Source organism: Aplidium turbinatum, chromosome 18 (genome assembly GCF_918807975.1).
Source record: "Aplidium turbinatum chromosome 18, kaAplTurb1.1, whole genome shotgun sequence".
Classification (NCBI taxonomy): domain Eukaryota; kingdom Metazoa; phylum Chordata; class Ascidiacea; order Aplousobranchia; family Polyclinidae; genus Aplidium; species Aplidium turbinatum.
In genome coordinates this window covers 11,536,190-11,556,036 of record NC_137489.1, presented here as the reverse complement: position 1 = coordinate 11,556,036, position 19,847 = coordinate 11,536,190, and the positions used below count along the sequence as shown (strand labels likewise).

Genomic DNA, 19,847 nt, shown 5'->3' with positions numbered 1-19,847 from the left:
TGGGAGCTTTACCCAGTCTGCCACAAAATGGTAAAATTAAGCAACACCGATTAGAAAAAATGAACACCCAGCAAGCTGAGAACAAGTCTGTGACGATAGATTGAATAGCACGATGGGATCATAGAATTGAAAAAGCCTTTTATAAGTTTATTTCGACTGTTACCAGGGGTTATGAAATAGAAGTACACTAGTTCAGTTGAGATGATATTTTTGGCTCGGTACCAATGACATCTTTGGGTTTCAAATCAGGACATTTATGAAAAAACGCACTGTATCCAAAGAATAAGCTGAGGTTTCTTTATGTTTCTTGGCCCCTAAAATTATCGCGGCCGGGTCATAAAATAATCCCTGAACTCCCCCTGTCAACGCTACTGGGAGTACATAGGACTTCAAATAAAACACACAAGTAGGCTAACGTTGTATTTGAAAACCGCAACAAAATCAAAAAATTCCAACACAGTTCCAGTATTAAATTGTGGTTCATTCTACGAATATTCAGGGGAGGATTTTTAGGAAGTTTTGCTGAATTTGGCCTAGTTGCAGAGCCGCATGCACGTTTGCCGAAATATTAACAGATGAAAACATGAGACAAACTCACATCAAGAGTATTTCTTTGTAGCAAGAATACTGTATATCTGCGTAGTGATCCAAGAATCATTTTTGAAAACAACAAATTTCCTGCGGTTTCCGGAATGCAAGGCTATGTGGATAGGTGATTATTTAATACTTCCTTCTTGTTTGTGTAACTCTGGGTTTTACTTTTGTCGTAAAAAAAACTTTCATCAAACAACCATGAGAGAAAGATTTGAAGCAAAGAACCAACTTCAGTTGAACTCCTCAAGAAATTGAGCAAAGATAGAACACTTTGTTGTGACCAAGCTACTGACAACGGAGTGATAAGCAAATTGAAAAAGTACTTCATAAATTATGAAGTTTATTGTCGAACAAGTCAAAAAGTGTTTGCAGTTTAAAAATTGCATTTTCAAAAAAATTAGTATTTTTTAGAATGAAAAGTATCAGAACCTACATACTACAAAACTTCTGTAACAAATCGAACAGCAAAAATCGAATTCCTTGCAAGAACGCAAATTGGGAAATGAAACGATTGACATGCAACACGGAAATGAACAACAACCAAACGGTAAGGTAAAACAAAACTTCATTACTCTGATTCAAGATTTCTCGGATATTTTTTTGAATGAATGCATTGAGTTGTGATAAAGCAGAACGCAGTATGACTTTTAAAAGGTAAGAACTTGCACGAAGAACTATTAACCCTTTGGTTTGCAACAACTAACTCAAACGTAACTTTTCATGGAAGGGTTTATTGAAATTGTATCTTTATCCTCATCAAACTTATACGGGCGGTCCGTGCTTCTTCTTGACTCTTCTACATTCAAAACAAGCTTGGATTAGTTTTCAACGTTGAAATTGAACTGCAAATCGTTGTCCTTCTTAACCTATAGTTTCACTGCCAATTTAAAAATAAAACTTTAATACGAGTTTATAAGAATTTTAAAGGTTTCAAAATGTAGCGAAATTAAACTAAAGTTGCATGGCACAATAATTTGAGAAGCAATTGGAAATAGAAAAATACAGGAAAATTAAATAAAGGTAGGCTACCGGTTTTTAATAAGTAAAGTAAAAGGTGAGTCCCATACTTGATCCAAGCATCGGGGGATGAGAAGATAAGGTTCTCATTATACTAAGCCTTCGGCACTAACGAGAGTAGGGTGGCCAGTTCCTTTCTCTCGGCCGCCTTTACTTCAGCAACTACGCCCACCCAATTTATCACACCCTGCATAGAGGTGAGCGGTGATTTTCAACAACCAGCTTAAGCCGGGAGTCGAACCAAGATTGCATGATTGGAAAGCGAGTGCCTTATCCGCTGCGCCATCCCACCGCTTAGTGCCGAAGGCTTAGTATAATGAGAACCTCATCTTCTCATCTCCTCGATGCTTGGATTCAAGTATGGGACTCACCTTTACTTTTAATAAGTACAGAGCCTTATTAATTTTTATTATTTGTATCAGACAAGGTTGTCCAATGTCCATATTAAAACCAAAACACAAAAAGACAAGGCGTAAGGGGTCACTTGGATGACATGTGCAACATTTCATTGTAGTGCTCAAAATATGTCGTTTTATAGAAAGCGTCTGAGGACATTAATGCTATGATAAGAGAATTGCGTTATAAACCACTTCGCAAAAATGGCAACAAATGATGACGTATACGGTGCACAGAGCACTTACTTTTTTCCATTCTCACTGCAACCCCGAGACCCTGATACAGGCTGTTGTCTTTGTACATAGTTGAAGGTAGATTGTGCGGCGGAGTAGCGTATTGTAGATCTTGATATTTCAAACAACGTCTTGAAATAGATATAAGCTATATTACATTTCGTAAAATTTTTAAACAGTTTTATGACATTGTTTTTTGCTGTTAAACTGTGCGAAATCGTACTAAAAGGGTGTTGGAAGCTATGCAATAATAAAAACATTAAATGGCGCTTTATAAGAATAGTACGGTGAGAAATCAATTCATTGAGTCATAACGTTCAGTAAAATGCAATGTTTCAAAGTGAGTGCTGAATTCATTTAAAATTTCTGCTTTTTCCAAAGGCCTACGAATTCGCAAACAATTACAGCAGCTCAAATACAAACAGTTACAGCCGCTCAAATACAAACAGTTACAGCAGCTCAAATACAAACAGTTAAAACTCAAAATTGTTGTTTTCTTGAGTTACAATAATTCCGATTTGGAATAATTCCTAGTTTCTTTGTCGCTTTGCAGTGTTACATTTCAAAAGTCGTAGCATACGAAGTTGAATGTGCGACACAAACAATTTGTTGTACATCTGCTATTGAATAAAATAACGAGTATGTCCTTAACGGTGACAAGCTAATCCATACGACAAACCTTTTTTTCTCGCGTCTAGCAACATTAGCTTTCCAAATTGCTTTAGTTGAAATAACGAGCAAATCTGCTACGCTGATGATAAAACACAAACTGCTCAAGATCATCATGTACCGTAGAAAAATCGTTTTTTCCTAAATAATAACAATGCTTCCATAAAATTTTTACTTAGAAAAATTTGTCAGTTACAAATTCTAAAAAAGTTGTTTAGTCACTCTTAAAAACTGCTTATAGTAGCCTATAACTTACTGGTAACTAACACAAAAAGTCAAGGCTTGTTAAGATTGACTTAGCATACGCATGGGTCATGGCAATGGGGCCAGAACATTGTCCGTTTCGGACTTAATTTTTAGAGATCGACGTTTCAAACGCCAAAATTTTTGTGCCTCAGCGCAGTCCCGTAAATGCCTTTGCAGATAAACTATAATTACCAAAACATTCGACTCTGCAAATTTTTTTGAGAAACCTGAAAAAGGTTTGTTAAAAAACAACTCCAACAACTTATTTTCTCTTCTAAGCTGGAAAGGGCGAAATCGGTAGGCCACCATTTTTCAAGTCTTTACTATGAATTGAATAAGAATCAAATCCATGACTACCTTAAGCAGCGACAAGAACCCACCGACATGGTGAGTAGTTCACCTTAAATAAACTTCACATTTACTCACAAAAGGACGCGACACAAAGCAGGGAACAAATCCATCGAATCGACCGGATGAAAAATGTGAACCGCAAGCGATCCTTGTGCTGTTGTAGATTCCTCTGCAGTGGTAGGAGCCTGGCACGGACAGCCATAAGAAGTGAAGGGGATGACAGCTTCTAGAGTCAGCATTCGCGCAATTTGTCTGCTCCTTAATTACAGTGTCGATATGCTTTAGGAAGTGCCGTAAAGGATAACACACTTGCAAATGCTTGACAAAAGTAACCAAAATAAAACTGAATATATTTCACAAAACCAATCAGCAATTCTTAAAAAAGTGTATTGATTACACAAATGCGACAAATAATGTAATATGTACTTAAAACTTCAAGCAGTAGGCCTATACCCTACACATGTTCTCTTAGTGACAACAAACCAACACAAGAATTAAGCAAATTCTTCTCATATTCTTTGACAAAAAAGCCCAGAAGTGCAACATTTGAACACTTTCTCACCTTCAGCCTTTCAATTAGTAAAAATGGCATCACGCTTATTGATTCGCCAACAACATATTATCAGCGCCGCTTTGGTTTTTGAATCTTTATCCTCGGACTGACAGCCTTGATCGGTTATTCCTGGTAGTTTCGCATACTTGTAGAGGCTCTTGACGCAGGGCCGGTTCCGAGATTGACAGAATGAAGTTTCCGATTGTTGTTGCCGGGGAACTATTCCATCCATTGAGTGCCGCTGAATGGGGAGCAGTCCTGAAATGCGTTGCTCAAACGCACATCCCGAGAGCCGAACCAGCGCCGCATGATCTTGAGTCGAGCGCGTAACCAATCGTAACGGGGCGAACAATTGGTTAAAATTCAGCTAAGGCGAATTGTCAAAGTTTGAAAAGTTGCAACCAGAATGAGTTTCCCTTCAAGTAACCTACAATATTTATCAAAAGTTTTTTTATAAACTTACCATGTTTTGAAACAGCAAGTTTCCAAAATGGATAAAAACACCTTCAATCACAATGCGACAGATGATGCTTACGTAATAAGCTTGCTTGATCTTTTTCGTATACGGCACCTGCAACACAGACAGCTACAAAATCTCGCCTTGCCTTGGTGAGGTGAAGGTCAGCTTTCATGTGCCTTTGAAGATGATTAGAAAATACTATTACTAAACATTCTTAAGCGTTTCCAAAGTAATTTTTGGTCACTTTTTGTTTTCGAAGTAAATGGTTTAGACTTTAGATCATTTCATAAGAGTCCGTCTATCTTCTGTCTTATGATTTATGAACAACTAAACTTTTCGTCATGATAAAAAATTAACATGTCTTTATGTAATCTTTCACAATTGTTGTGTTGCTTCGAAAAATTTGCTTAAAACTTTCGTTGCTTGTAAACCCTCCCGTACCCAGTATTTCTTCCAAAGCGGAGCTCAAAACACAAAAATTTTTCTGCGTCACAGTTGTACGCAGTCAACTGCATTCGAAATGTGAGATTCAATCATAGCCTATCCCTATTGCATAGTGCCTTCATTAACTACATGCATTTATTCACGTGTTTTAAAGAACATGTAGGCCTATTCAGAATCGGTGAAGCAAGTAACTTGCATGTAGAATATATTGGGTTGTACAATCAGGAAAATTCTGCAGATTATTCTGAATCACGCCAGAGCTATTCTTTAATTCAAAGTGTCAAAGCTGGGGCTAGTAAGTGAGGATATCTCCGAACACGAAAGCAACTGCATGGGCCTGTCGGATTTTATATTGGTTTCCAAGCCTATAAGGTGTAACTAAAATCGATTATTTTTTTTTACTCCCCCACTTCTTTCAGTCCATTGTTGGAGTAAATCCGCCGAACTTTAATCTGACCAACAGTCTTCATCCTTTTAGTCATCTTCAAAATATCTCCTTCCGACATAGAGTTACCCTGCGTTACAAGCCAATTATTTAGCCTACAGCAGATGTATTACTGTGTAATTTGCCAGCATTGCATTGGGACAAGTAGTCTCACGTCCATAGGACTCGTAAGTTGTGTGTAAGCATCCTACCTGGTGTTTTCCCTGCAAATGACGTGGCTCATAAACTACAAGATCTTGATTTCAAAGTAAGTTACTGCTTTACATAGTCTACACCAGTATCCTGATATTCATGTACAATTTCAAACGTATTTTACAGTGAAAATTGTTGTAATTTTGAAAAAAAAAAAAAATGTTTTCTAACTTTCCATACAATTCAGGTTGAGAAATAAAAGTGTTAACTAGCACACTATCAGATGAACAAATTACTCTGTATCAGTATGCTAAGAAACGAATATGCGCATACCAAAGTGCCACTGTAAAAAGTTGTAATTTAAATTAATGCTTCGTAATGTAGAGTACAATAGGTACAGTGCATACATCAACTCTCCATCAACATTCAACAAAGTCATATTCTTACAAGAGTCATTCGGCCTGTGTCCCCTCCTTTGAAATCTTGCAGACTCTTCCGAGATGCTTTTACCTTTTCTATCTCCCCAGATATGTGTGTTGAATAGAAATGGAAAATTACAGTCGGTGTTGTCACAGCAAGGAGCTAAAACGAGTTGTTTATTCAGTTGCAGTCTACGACTGTTACTTAAGTTATGCTACATTTTTGTTGACTTGGGTTTCACACAGAAGATATTGCATGTTAAGTGAAGGGCTATCAAAACATAAGACTGCATGTGTGGCTAGTGGCTTGCTTCGGGTTTTTGTCGACTTAATTACCTTCACAGGATTACGTTACTTTATTTGGACGTATACCATGCATACTTATGTAGCCTAACTCATGAAAGTAGGAAAAATCACATCCGTGGCAAATCAAAAGCAGCTACAAAAATTTTCTCCATCTTCTTCTATCGAGTTTTCTAAATCTGGTGGACACACCACAGATCGACACATTCTTGTGCGACGGAGTTGTGTATTGAAAGATCCCACTTGCTGCACCGGGTGGTAAGCTGGGAGAACACAAAATATTCCGCTGCTTGGGGCTTAGTGCCACAGATACATGTAACTGGGTCCGTGTAGCAGCCCCACCGCACAATTGCAGATTTAGCGCGGCCAATACCGGTTCGGAGTCGATTCAAGGTTTTCCACTTTGCCCATGGGGCGTTTGCTTTTCTCTAGGCGAATTATTAAAAAACGTAACCATTAAGCCAATCTTAGCGACTATTGTCCCAAATGGTTCTAACACCTAGTTGCAATACTGCTTGTTTAGCCCACATCAATTTAAACGAGCAAGCAAGTAATTGGTTGCATCGATGAGGAGGTGATCCAGAAGCTAAAGTAGCTTATTTCAAAAAGAAACAAAAGTAAGACAGGCAATGAATATCCAGTCATAGTGAGATGAACTACCTGAAATGCCCAAAACCGCAAGTGCGAAATTCTAGTGAATTCATTGTAGCACATGTTGCTGCATCCAACGACCTTTTGACTGCACTTAAAAGCTGACTGCTCATCGCCGTAGACTGAAATCAGTAAGATTAATTCATTACTGTGGATTCAATTTAACCATAAAACCTCTAACCATAAATCTAAAACCATATAGGCCTACAATTATAGTAGCCTAACTTTCACATAATCACCTGAATTTCCGATAGTTGCAACGACAATTAATCGAAAAAGAAACACCAGGACGTACCATAGCTTTCCCAAGAGTGAACTGTACTTTGTGACCTTAAAATAATGTAAGCATTGTGAAAAGCAAACGATAAGGTCTTTGTACATAAGCCAACTTTACCTTACAGTGCAGAGGCGATCAAAAACATCTGACACACACTCACACAGTCTAGTTTTTTTTTAACTAACTGATAAAGCGATAAGCTACACGATTTTTTTTGCGAGATCAATAGGCCTGAACAAGAAAAGCGACTGTATTTTTGGATTTACAAGCACACAATTGTGATGTAAAATAGTGATTTAGCAAGACTGTTTGGAATAAAAATACAAAAGGTATTTTTGGTGTGAATTTAAAACGATTAACTAAATGCTCATGCTTACGGCGTTCAACATCAAAATACTTCGAAAGAATTCGTTTTTCTTTTCAAAACATAACTAGGCTATTTAATTTTTTTATTTAATTGGATTCTATTTGAATAAGTACCTTCTGATGATCCTTATTTAGGTGAAACAGGCTGTTAAGGGTTCAGATAGTAATAACTATATTTGATTTAATTCGCTCTGCTTTGCTTTTTTGCTTAGCATTGAGCACTTTTTGTAGTAGCCTATTAATAGTTTTCATTGTTTTAATTAGGCTATTTGATTTCGTTTTGAAATTCCATAGCAATTATGTAACATACCTGTTCAGAAATCTTTTCCAAAGCACTCCACATTATTTTAAATATAAAGATAATTTTTACAAGTAACTAGGATAGACTAGCCTAAACAGATCTGTTTGAATAGCGCTGTTAGGCTATATTGATGTTGGCTAAGGACAGGCTACTCCATATTGGATTTTGTTTAAAGCTTGAACAAACTTTTGCAAAGTTCTGTCAGAAAGCAATAGATTTGAGCGAGCAGGTGCAGCCTAGCTAGGGCTCAGGCTACTTAACTAGAGCCACAAGATAAAAAGCGCAACCGCATCTCAGACAACTCCACTTTTTGTACATAGTTGGAACTCATACAGTAGGCTATGTGGGCGGCTTGGCCATGCAAATTATTAGCTTACCCTTTTACAGAGAACCTGACCAAACTTTCCTGTCCTCCTCTACGTGGAAACAACATAAGTTAAATCCGAACTTTAAACTATATGGTTTAACGCTTAAGATTCACGAGTTGAAGTCTTAAAAAGTTTGAAAACAGCAAAAATACGTATAGTGGACCACAACAAACACTAGGCTACACAGTCAGCCTGACTTCGTACACTTACTCAGTTGGAAAGAATAAAAAAAATTGACTTCTTGCAAAGTAAACTATATATTTTTTGAAAACCAATTTTGGCACCCTCAAAAATAGCACTGATAGTTGAAAGTCTCACCAGTAGAACTGAATCGAAAAGTGATCGCTTGGTTGTCAAGCAATCACTTCTCGTACACGCCAAGTTTGCCTCCATCTATGCTATAACAAGTTTTAACTTCAATCGTGAATTCTTTTCTGCATATAAATTTGCATCCTCACGAAGCTATGCATTTGCTATTGAACCTGAGCAGCCACCGTGCTCGAAAAGCCACCACCACTATTTCTGAATGAAGAATGGCAACAATCACATTTATTACGTCACCGAAACATTTTTTTTTGTACTTCACGTGATTAATAATTATGAACCACATATGGAAATTGGAGAATGAAACGAGCACTTTAGAATTTATTCATTTTCGTTGATTTCAAGACGGTAATTGAGTAACGACGCAGAGCAAAGTCGGTGTAGAGTAGACCTACTTTTGTGGTAGGCTATGGCTTACTGAGCAAGGGGTTTTTAAAGTGCCCCTGACAGGTTGGATCCAAGTTTAGTAACTTTTTAAAGCATTTCCCAGCGCAGAATTACACTTAGTGAACTTTTTAATCTTAACCTCGTAGCTCAACTGGTTAGGGCGTAATTTAATCAAACGACTGCTCTGCAGCGCCACCACAGGCGAAACTCCATATTTCACTGCTCTGGGACGACTTTGGTGGTATTACGTCATCCTAAGTGGACGTCGTTAGCAACGGATGAAACAAACGCTTCCTAGATGTAATTGGTGGATCACAGTTTGGTCGGAGTTGGTACAAGCGGTTTCTTTTTTCGAAGATTTATTGTTTTTTGCAGTTTAATAAAACTGTACTGGATACGTTCCTACAAAACCTAAAATATACTTTAAGTGAAAAATGAAGAAATCGTACGAATCATCATTCATATTTAATTCATCATCACTATTCAAAAATAAATAAAAGTTCTCTCTCTCTCTTATAATGTGGCTTCAGTTGGCCATTGAAATCCTATGTAACGGCCATCTGGATCTGGAAAATTGTTTCGGATTCGCCAAACAGTGCATGACGGCATCACAGTCCGATTGTTGCTTCCGAGAGCATCACCTTGTAGTATACACTCCAACACATGCCTGTAGGCATTTTTACTTAGTGGTATTAACAAAATCATATTCAGTGAAGTGAACATATACGACTAGTTTTGTATGGCCCATCCCACTTTCGAACACTTGAAGAAAACTTTGATCATTTTCTTCTCAGTAGCCTACCTTGTTTTGTGGAAAAGTGGGAAAAGAAAGCACACGGTCTTTGTCACTGACAATGTCGCATGAACAGCAATTTGCAGGCATTGCCTCAACCATAAATTAAAGCTAGGTACTGTTTGTGAGATACTGTTGTTACACTTCAAATGGCTATAGCCAGATTAGAACAAATAAAAAAGTATGAAAATTGTAGCCCTATGAAACTGCAATTTCAATTGAATTGAGATGCTGTTTGATAAACGTAAACTCAACCTATTTGATCGAAACCTGATAGTAATAATAAGTTCACTTTTTCATTTCAGTAATTCTTAATTTGCACATGCTTTAGACCAACAGAGCCCCACACATTCACGTTTTGCAGTAGCCGTACCATACTTTACCAAGTCATCACAGAGAAAGAATGTATCCTTCCCGCTTACTGTGACGTCACAGCGTTGTTGCCGTTTTTATTTTCGCAATTGAATGATTGCCAGATTCGCCGATGTCAACCAAAGTTTGCAAGCGTGTAACTTAGTAGCTTGTTGATATTTTTTACAATTTGCTGGTCAGGGAAGTTTGTTAGTGTCATCTTTTTGGTATCTTAGGTAAATTTCGCGAATTTATTTACCTGTCAGAGGCACTTTAACTAGCGTTTTGGGAATTGGCACACAGTGTAGCATAGGCCTACGCAGCAAGTTTTAATTGGGAAGTTTAAAAAAGAAATTGCATTGGGATACGGATACATAAAACTACTGCAACCTACTTTCACACGACAGAAACAATTATAGGTTTAAAAGAGTTTACAAAATTTGGGGGGGAAGAACAAGCACCTTCTCGTGGTCCCTCCCGTCAGTACCATATCTTTAAGAAAAGATATGCGAAACGAAGCTTGTCACACTCGAGCAAACCAGGCCCAGGTTCAGCCCAGGGTGGATACGAAAACGCCCTTCTCAGGGCGCGGCAGATCCTCTGTCGAAAAGTACCGACGACCCACCGTACTGCAGCTGAACACCGAGGGCATTACGGCCAGCAAGCTCAGCATCATCGAGTATCTGGCCACAAAACATCAGGCCCTCGTTATTCTCCTCCAGGAGACCCACTGCACATCTGTGGATAAGTTGGTATTACCCAACTTCACACTCGCAGGCGCAACCATCAGCAGGAAACACGGCCTCGCCACGTTTGTCCATGAGCAACTGAGCTGGACGCCAATAGACCAGTCCAGTGCCCAGTCGGAAATAGAGTGGTTATGCATAGACATATCAGGCTATCACATCATCAATGTCTATAAGCCACCACCCTCACGCTTAACACCAACAGCCATCCCAGTGTTCCCCCAACCCAGCCTCTATGCTGGCGATTTTAATTGCCACCACGTTGACTGGGGCTACAACACCACCAACACCGACGGAGAAAGCCTGGCCTCATGGTCAGCCAATAACAACCTCACCCTACTGCACGATCCCAAGGGTGCAGCGAGCTTCTTCTCCGGACGCTGGAACACTGGTACAAACCCCGATCTGGCTTTCGCAAGTGATGACCCCGATAATTGCCAACCGGACAGACGTGTGCTAGAGAAGTTCCCCAGGTCCCAACATCGACCCTCGATTATCACGGCTCCAACGCTCATAATGCCTGTCCCGAGCAAGCCTGTTAATCGATGGAACTTCAGAATGGCTAACTGGGAGTACTACAGCCTCCTCACCAATGAAGCCACACAGTATCTCCCATCCCCTCACACCAACAACGTGGAAGAAGCCTACCAGGACTTTTGTGATGCAATAACATCAGCGGCAAAACAATCCATCTCCCGCGGCCGACGAAAAACCTACATACCGTGCTGGGATAAGGAGTGCGAAAGCCTCTACTCCGACTTCCTCCACGCCCCTCAGGGCAATGACACCAACAGCTCAGCCACAGCTCTGCTGGCAAGGCTGGACTTAAAGAGGAAGGAGCGCTGGACAGAAGCCGTTGAATCAATCGACTTCACGCACTCCAGCCGCACAGCATGGAGTACACTGAACAACCTAACTGGCAGATCACGTGCCTCTCGTCAACAATGTCCCGTTTCAGCAAATTCCATCGCCTCACAACTTGTGGAGAACGGGAAATACAAATCGAGAGACCGTGAATCAGATAGATCCGTCTTGCAAGAAATGACGGACCTCTGGAGGGTAACAACCCCAGACGGGGACAACATCTCGGGTGAGTTCACCCCGGAAGAATTTTCCGCCGCCCTCCAGCACATAAAGCCAGGTAAAGCCCCGGGCCCTGACCACCTATGCCCGGAGTTGATACTCCATGCTGCTGCCTCCTTAAAGTCCTGGTTAAAAGACTTCCTTTCCTGCTGTTTGCGCCACCTGAGAATTCCCAGAATCTGGAGAAGAGCCCTTGTGGTTGCAGTCCCTAAGCCGAAGAAGCCCCCAGGGGACCCGAAGAGTTACCGTCCAATCTCACTGCTCTGCATCCCCTTCAAGATCCTCGAGAGACTCATCTACGCCCGTGTCGAACCAATAATAGATCCGCAGCTCCCCCGTGAACAAGCTGGTTTTCGACACGGACGATCAACCGTAGATCAGGTCACACTTATGACCCAAGACATTGAAGACAGCTTCTCGGCTAAGAAGAAGGCTGGCGCCGTGTTTGTTGATCTCACGGCTGCCTATGACACCGTATGGCATAGCGGCCTTACCTGCAAGTTACTCCGTCTGCTCCCTGACAGACACATGGTCCATATGATGATGGAACTTGTGCAAAACCGCAGTTTTACCCTCACAACCGGTAGCGGTCGTCGAAGCAGACTACGCCGACTTAAAAACGGCGTCCCACAGGGCTCAGTCTTGGCTCCTCTCCTGTTCAACATATACACCTACGACTTGCCCCCCACCATCTCCAGGAAATATGCTTACGCAGACGACCTGGCACTCCTGCACTCAGCAGGAAACTGGCAGTCAGTGGAGAGGAACCTCAGCCAAGACATGCAAACACTATCAGCATACCTCCAGAAATGGAAGCTACAGCTCAGCAAGTCAAAGACAGTGTCGGCGGCCTTCCACCTTAACAACCGGGAGGCACAGCGTGAGATAAACATCAAGATTGATGGGGAACGCCTGCCCTACTGTGCCGAACCTACATACCTTGGCATAACCCTGGACAGGTCACTCACGTACCGCCGGCACTTGAAGTCACTGCGCAAAAAACTATCTACACGCGTCGCACTTTTGAGGCGATTGGCGGGTTCCGGCTGGGGAGCTGGTGCTAAAACTCTTCGTACAGCTACCCTAGCCCTTGTTCATTCCACCGCTGAGTACTGCGCGCCGGTCTGGTGTCGTAGTTCTCACACCCACCAGATTGATACCGCCATCAACGACGCACTGCGTACTGTGACTGGATGCCTGCGTCCCACTCCAACGGACTGCCTACCCATCCTAGCAGGCATCCAACCCGCTGAGCTACGCCGTAAAGGAGCCACGATTTCTCTCGCTCGCCGCGGTTTGGACCCCGACCATCTCCTCCATGCAACACTCAAGAGACCACCACCTATAAAGCAGCGGTTGAAATCAAGACGTCCCTTTGTGCCTGCCGCACAACAACTCCTTAAGAACGCAGAAGAACTTGGTTTAAGTGCGGCACACTGGACGAACCACATGTGGAACACGGAGTGGCAAAATCACACCTCCACGCTTCGTGACTTCATACCCGACGCCGATCCCCGTCCACCAGGGATGTCCCTCGCAAGGCTTGCGTGGGTCAGGCTTAACCGCCTGCGAACTGGCGTCGGCCGCTTTCGTTCGGACATGCACAAGTGGGGCCTGGCTCCTTCACCAGAATGCGAGTGTGGTGCCACGGAACAGACTGCAGACCATGTCATCCACCACTGCCTAATCCACCGGCCTCCACACGGTGCGCATGGTCTGAGAATCCTGGACGACGAGACTGCTGAGTGGCTGAAGATTTCCTGCCCTCCAATCTAGCCTGGAAAGATCGCTCATACGCCATCAATCATATAAAGACCTCTAATTCTCTGAAAAAACTGTAGTGCCTAGTTTAAATTTGTTGTTATTAAGAATATTTAGCTCCCAGAATAACGACGCACTCGCAAAAATCAAAAGCACTTTACGTGACAGGCGACCATGGGCGCCGATCGCTCTGTAAAATTGGTGGGAACATTTACTAGGAAAGGTAGAAAGGGGCGACGAGCGAAGCGTGCTAGAAAGATTGGGGGTCTGTTCTGAGAAACAAACAAATACAGTAGGTACAAGTCTAATGCGATGTAGCCTAACTCAGTGTTGTACGCGTCATTGAAATAATTTGACGGCGTCAGCGTCAGCGCGAATTGCCTAAAAACTTTACGGCGTAAAGGACTGCGTAAGCTCTTAAAGAAATTGACGGCGTCAGCGTCAGCGCTAATTTCTAGCGCTATTTTTTGCCAGCGTCTCATAAAACGGAAATATTTCAAATCTGCTGTGTTTGGGACGCATATTCAGGGGCGCCGGAGCGATTTTTGACTGGATGGGCAGAAGTATGAAAAAAGGGCACTTTTGTTGCTGAAAGGCCAATTTTTTTTGTAAGTTTTTAAGATAAGACATAGCGATAATGCTCATCTATCAGCTCATTATCGCGTAATGATACAAGTGTCCGCTATACAAAGAACAATGGCACGGAAGGGCATCATGCTATTTTATAATGATGTAATATAACTTACTGTGATGGAGAATTTTGTGTCGTGAATATTATTTTGAGGCAAAAATAGAACATTATAATTAGGCTAAAAGCGAATAGCATAAATTGTTATATTGCAAAGTGTGCAGTAGCTTACATGACTTTAAAAGGGCACCATTGCTCCCTCTTCCCTCCCCATCCACAGAAATTTGAGGGCAGGGGGGCTTCCGCTCCCCCTGCCCCCCCCCCCCGCTTCCGGCGCCCCTGCGCATATTGTCCTTTCCAAGTGAAAACATGCGTTCCACAGCAGCGCTGGTTGGTATTGGTGTGTTGTATTTCAAAAACAAGTTGAAAACGTTTAGTCGGAAATGTATTACTGTTCCAAGCGTGCTGTGATAGTTTAGCATGTATAAATCTTTTAACGAGGTCCACTGCACCAACATCGCTCTTTTTAGGGGCATAGAGCTTTTGAAATAAAGTATATTCAACGTCCGCGATGCCATTCATGGATTTTTCGCTTTCTGTCTCTGATCCCTCGTTCTCAATACATGGGTGATCACCATTTGGCGAACTTCTTCCGCATGTATTCCAGGGAGCCATTCCAACCAACGCAAAAGCCGGTAATTCGGATGAGTCGCGCTGGCCAGAATACATTGTGAAACTCTTATTGTGAAACGAGATTTTCCATGAAAACAAAAAAATGACGCTTAGCGCTTGACGCTTAAAATCGGCAAAATAGTTGACGGCGCTATCACTTCCGTCAACTGAAAAATAAATTGACGGCGCTAGCCTCAGCGTCAACGTACAACACTGGCCTAACTTATATTGTATTCAGGGGTGGCCAACTTCTCGTCGAATGGGATCGACTAAAAAATTTCTTATTTACTAGCGATCGACCGGTGATGAAGTCACTGAGCAATTTTTGTGACACCATAAGATGTGTGGGAAGAAAGTGTGTTGTATAAGTGTGTATGAGTATGACTGACAGGTATTCTGTTTTCATACTTAAAAAAATCCTGATCGAATTTTGTCTGAGTTGATCGACAGTATTTCTCACTTTGATTGAAAAATGTGCTTTTTAGGAATCTTGTAACTTCAACACAAAACCCGACGCGATCGATCAATTGAGACTTGGCGATCGACCGGTCGATAGCGATCGACGTGTTGGCCACACCTGCTGTATTTGGTTGGTTGGTTTTGGTTTTGAATCTTTATCCTCGAACTGACAAAGCCTTGATTGGTTATTCCTGGTAGTTTCGCATACTTGTAGAGGCTCTTGACACAGGGCCAGTTACCGAGATTGGCAAAGTGAAGTTTTCCGATTGTTGAAGTGTTGTTGCCGAGGAATTATTCCATTCACTAGGTGCTGCGGAATGGAGAGCAGTCATGAAAATGCGTTGCTCAAGAGCACACCACGAGAGTCGAACTTGAGCAGGGCGCGTAACAACTGAGCTTGTCGGCGGACAGATATATTTTAATTGTCAGTGTCAGCATTGGACAGCAGACGTCCAAACACTCGGCAACGAGTCTCCGGCAAATTAAAAACGAAGTCCTCGGAGAGACCGTGGTTGTTGATCGAATTGAAAACTGTGTTGTGCACATGGCAGACCATTGCATGATTTAGCCGTTTCTGTGTGATGGTAGATCGTAACCAAGTTTTGACAAGTCGCAAAGTTGAAAATGACCATTCAGTTGAACACACGAGCTGGCTGGTGAAATGAGCAAAAGTCGCACAAAAAGTTCCACTTGCGGAAACATTTGTCGAACGGCGGATGAAAGAACTCAGGATAATCGTCTACCACATGTGATCGTAGCTTCCCACTAAAGGGAGATTTTTGTAGAATTCAGAAATATTGTAGTGCTCAAGATTAGTTGACTTGAAATAGTCAGTAAGATTTTGCTGCGCGCTGTGAACGACTGCAAAATACTCTGACCGATATTTCGTCTCAGGTGTTTGAAGTTGAGGAGGTTGACCATGGCCATGTCCATGCTGGAGACGATTTGGGACCTTTTTGGGACGTGACAGGTTCAATAACTCAAGCCTTTCAGCATTTACAAAGACACGATGAAATTTTTCTTCACTGCGTAGATGGCGGAGTTTAGCACTACAAAGTTCAGCACCTTTAAGCATGCCAGCCACAATCACCGTGCAACCTTGCAAGGCTTTTGTTAAAACGATCCAGACACTGAATGCAGACACTGCCGCTAATAACCAAATCACACTCGACCCACGAGAAAAAGATTTCAAAAGCCAACTAGTAGCTGTCGCTACATTTAAATGAAATTGACTCACGGCTACTTCCAAGACTTCCAATACTGACTTATAATTATCAAGCACTGCTTTTACAGCAGCTGCACGTGTGAGCCATCTTGTTGGGACTAATTGGTTTCAGTTTTGATGCCGCCTGAGGTAAAGACTCTTCAGAATAAAGATTCAGGTAGGCTACAGATGCTTGAATTTCAAAGAAACCCATTACGTTATAAAAAATAATTTAAAAAGATGGTGGGGACATGTCCCCACTGTCCTATAGGGATCGGCGCCCATGCAGGCGACAGCTAAAAACCTCGCTTGAACCATTGGTCAGTAATGCGCGCGGTGTCCAATTATGGATCACTTGTTTGGAAGGCGGATTAAACAAGCGGAGGCGGATTAATTGAATTGCGGAAAAATATTTTGCCAAAATGACGCCATGAAGACGGAAAAATGACTCTGTTCGTGCTCTGTTCTAATCTAACCAAGGATGCCAGAGCTTGGTTTTTCCACCTAGATCTGGGTTTTTTTGACCACATCTGGGTTTTAAGTTTTTTTTTTTCAAATTTAGGTGAATCTAGGTTTTTTTTGTTTTTAACTTTGTACAGAGCTTGCACGGTATTAAGGCACTGGGATCCTCGGTAAATGGTCCACACTGCAACACAAAAATGATTTTAAGGTAATGTTTTTTGCATCAATTACTGTAGTCAGTGAGGTACAGCTGGTATACAGTAGTCTAGCGAGTTGTTGTGAGCAGGTTTTAATTGATACATATATTTGTCATCATTTATTACGCTTCTCAGGGGTATTGGTATTAGGCTGCCTAAGCTATAAGACTCAAATACGACTGTTAGTGTAGATCTAATGTTATAAACTTAACTGAACTCTTCTACAGTAACGGTATTCTTACAAAAACGAGTGATAAAAATAAAAAACCCAAAACGAAGCAAAAATTGTGGTATGGACAATCATTCGAAAAGAACTGGCTAAAAGTTCCTGAATTCAAAGATTGGTTGCAAATGAAAGAAGATGCTTCCAATAAAAACAACAGTTATTGTAAATATTGCAAAGCTATACTGAAAAATGCTAATAAATCAATGTTGTTAGCTCACAGCAAGACTGAAAAACACAAACAAAACTACAGTGCTGCTAAGTCTCATGTGAAAATCAATACGGTATATACCTTTTTAACACAAAATTTAGCCACCCAGTCAGATCAAATTGCTAAAGCAGAAGCATTGCTTGCAGGTTATTTTTCTGAGCATCATGTACCATTCACTCACATTAATCATCTTGTTGATGTTTATAGGAAAGCATTTCCTGATAGTGCGATTGCAAAAATTAGATATGAAATAATGAAACGCAAGTGGTGCTAAAAGCACATCAGGCTTTTTTAACCGCTTCACTACATATTTTCTGGACCTGGGTTTTTTTTACCTCATCTGGGTTTTTTTCAGCACACAATCTAAGTTTATTGGAAATCTGTCGCTGGCATCCCTGAATCTAACTGAGCTAAAACGAGAAGTTGAAAATTAGAAGGCAAATGCTTACTCTCGCAAATGTTTAGCTCGTGTTAGTCAGAAATAAAACAAACCAAACCGGTGAAATACTGAACTGAAATTCAAAAGTGGCATGATGAGTCAGACTGTATTGTTTCAAGTTTACAGTGTTAGTTGGAAACGTATTTTTAGGCTAAAAATTTCCAGTGACAGGTCAGTTTAGTGGCATCGGTTGCATTGCCACCATAACTATGATTGTGTCTTCTGTATTCAATGCTTACCGGTACTTACGTTTTTCTGAATTTTAGTGCCTTATTTCTAAGGTTTGTTCTATTTTGAAGGACAATGTTTAAGATAAATTTATTCTTATTTCTAAGGAATGTCCTTGTTTTTGACTCGAGTCCATATTTCGTCTTATTTTCAATAATTACAAAACTTCTATGTATTTTTTGAAATATATTAATAAGTGGTATGGATTTGAGAAGCATCCTAGATATATCAATTGGACCCTTCTAAGAGATCAAACAATTGAATTGAGTACGAGAAAGTAAGGGGTTATGAATGATGAGTTGTTCGATGAGGTCTGTTAATGCTTGCTCAAGAAGATTCCAGATATGTGTTTTGCAAGGATAAACCTGAGGACAAGTGGATAAAGGTTTTTACTGGAGACAACTCTTTTTTGTTGCTCTACAAGCTAATTAGCATCATTTTCTCCCTTCCAGTCAGTAATGCGTTTGTGGGGCGAGTGTTCTCTCTTGGTTTGGCTCAGTAGACCAAGGAAAAAAGCAGACTTAGAGAAAGGTGAACCTAGACCTGAGCTGTCGTGAGATGCACAAAGTATTTTCTACAAATAATGAGTTGCTGGAACGCATTGTTTGTCAAAAAAACATGTCATATGATATGTTATAGCTTGTATTAATGCAAAGATTTGTTCAAAAACCTTTGTTTTGTTTCATATGAACATTTAATTTTTGGGTAGGCTAGTCCTTATTTTGGGTTCCATGTCGATGGAAACCCCAGTCATTTGCAACATTGATGTGAATTTCACCACGATTGAGGTTCATGAGCTATGATAGAACCATTCTTCAAAGTTATTGGCAAGCTTTGTTTCATATTTTTTTTTGTTGTTATTGGAGCGTGTTTTTTACTATAATGGTAGCAGAGTTGTAGAAAACTCCGGTTTTTTTATTAAAACCCAGCCCACCTGACTTTTTATGGGTAAAAACAAGATTTTTAGTAAAAAAAAACTTGGGTTTTATGGGCAAAAATAAGTTTTATCACGTAAAAATAACCCGACAATTTTTTTGCGGAATTTGTTATAGGTTTAACAATATGTTGTTGGTCAATTAGTCATTGGTTGCTAAGCCTGCTAAAGGTAACACTAATTTGATTAATGTTTTTTTTAGTTTTTAGCAATAATTGCACCAAAACTAATGCTAGAAAAGATTACAATTCTGATGAACTATCAACTTTGCAAGTATAATATGCAATCGAGAAGCAAATCGTAATACAATTATCCACCTTATTTTTTAAGCGACATAGGCTATGTTCAACCGATGGTTGTACTTAAGCAGTGTGCTTTTAACCGATTTTGTCTGTGTTATGTATGTGTTAGCCTATGTCTGTGTTATGTCTGATGATGATGTACAAGGGATGCGAAGGCTCACAGTGATTGCCCACAGCGATTGCCTTATTCTTATGACACTACCATGGCGGTAGTTTGT

General features: G+C 40.8%; 1 protein-coding gene across 2 annotated transcripts; it reads right to left on the bottom strand.

Moving 5' to 3' along the window:
- Positions 1–407: 407 nt before the first annotated feature.
- On the bottom strand, positions 408–7,958 carry LOC145787538 (gap junction beta-1 protein-like). 2 transcript variants are annotated; one of them, XM_082599298.1, is made up of 10 exons: positions 7,867–7,958; positions 7,153–7,243; positions 6,923–7,035; positions 5,988–6,122; positions 5,374–5,478; positions 4,523–4,630; positions 3,582–3,764; positions 2,920–3,050; positions 2,253–2,371; positions 408–1,390 (listed from the first exon to the last, which is right to left on the bottom strand). In XM_082599298.1, exons 1-10 carry the CDS (start codon positions 7,897–7,899, stop codon positions 1,299–1,301), a joined length of 1,110 nt encoding a protein of 369 aa, XP_082455424.1. In that variant the 5' UTR covers positions 7,900–7,958; the 3' UTR covers positions 408–1,298. The 2 variants fall into 2 exon arrangements, with proteins under 2 accessions (XP_082455424.1, XP_082455426.1); XM_082599300.1 differs by having other exon boundaries at positions 1,336–1,471.
- Between the last annotated feature and the right edge of the window lie 11,889 nt (positions 7,959–19,847).

Coding starts and splice junctions, on each gene's coding strand:
- LOC145787538 (XM_082599298.1), bottom strand. CDS start 7,899: ATGTGGAGTGCTTTGGAAAAGATTTCTGAACAG. Junction 6,123..6,922: donor TGCGGTTTTGGGCATTTCAG/GTAGTTCATCTC, acceptor AACTCGTTTTAG/CTCCTTGCTGTGACAACACC. Junction 5,479..5,987: donor ACACAGGCCGAATGACTCTT/GTAAGAATATGA, acceptor CTTGTAACGCAG/GGTAACTCTATGTCGGAAGG.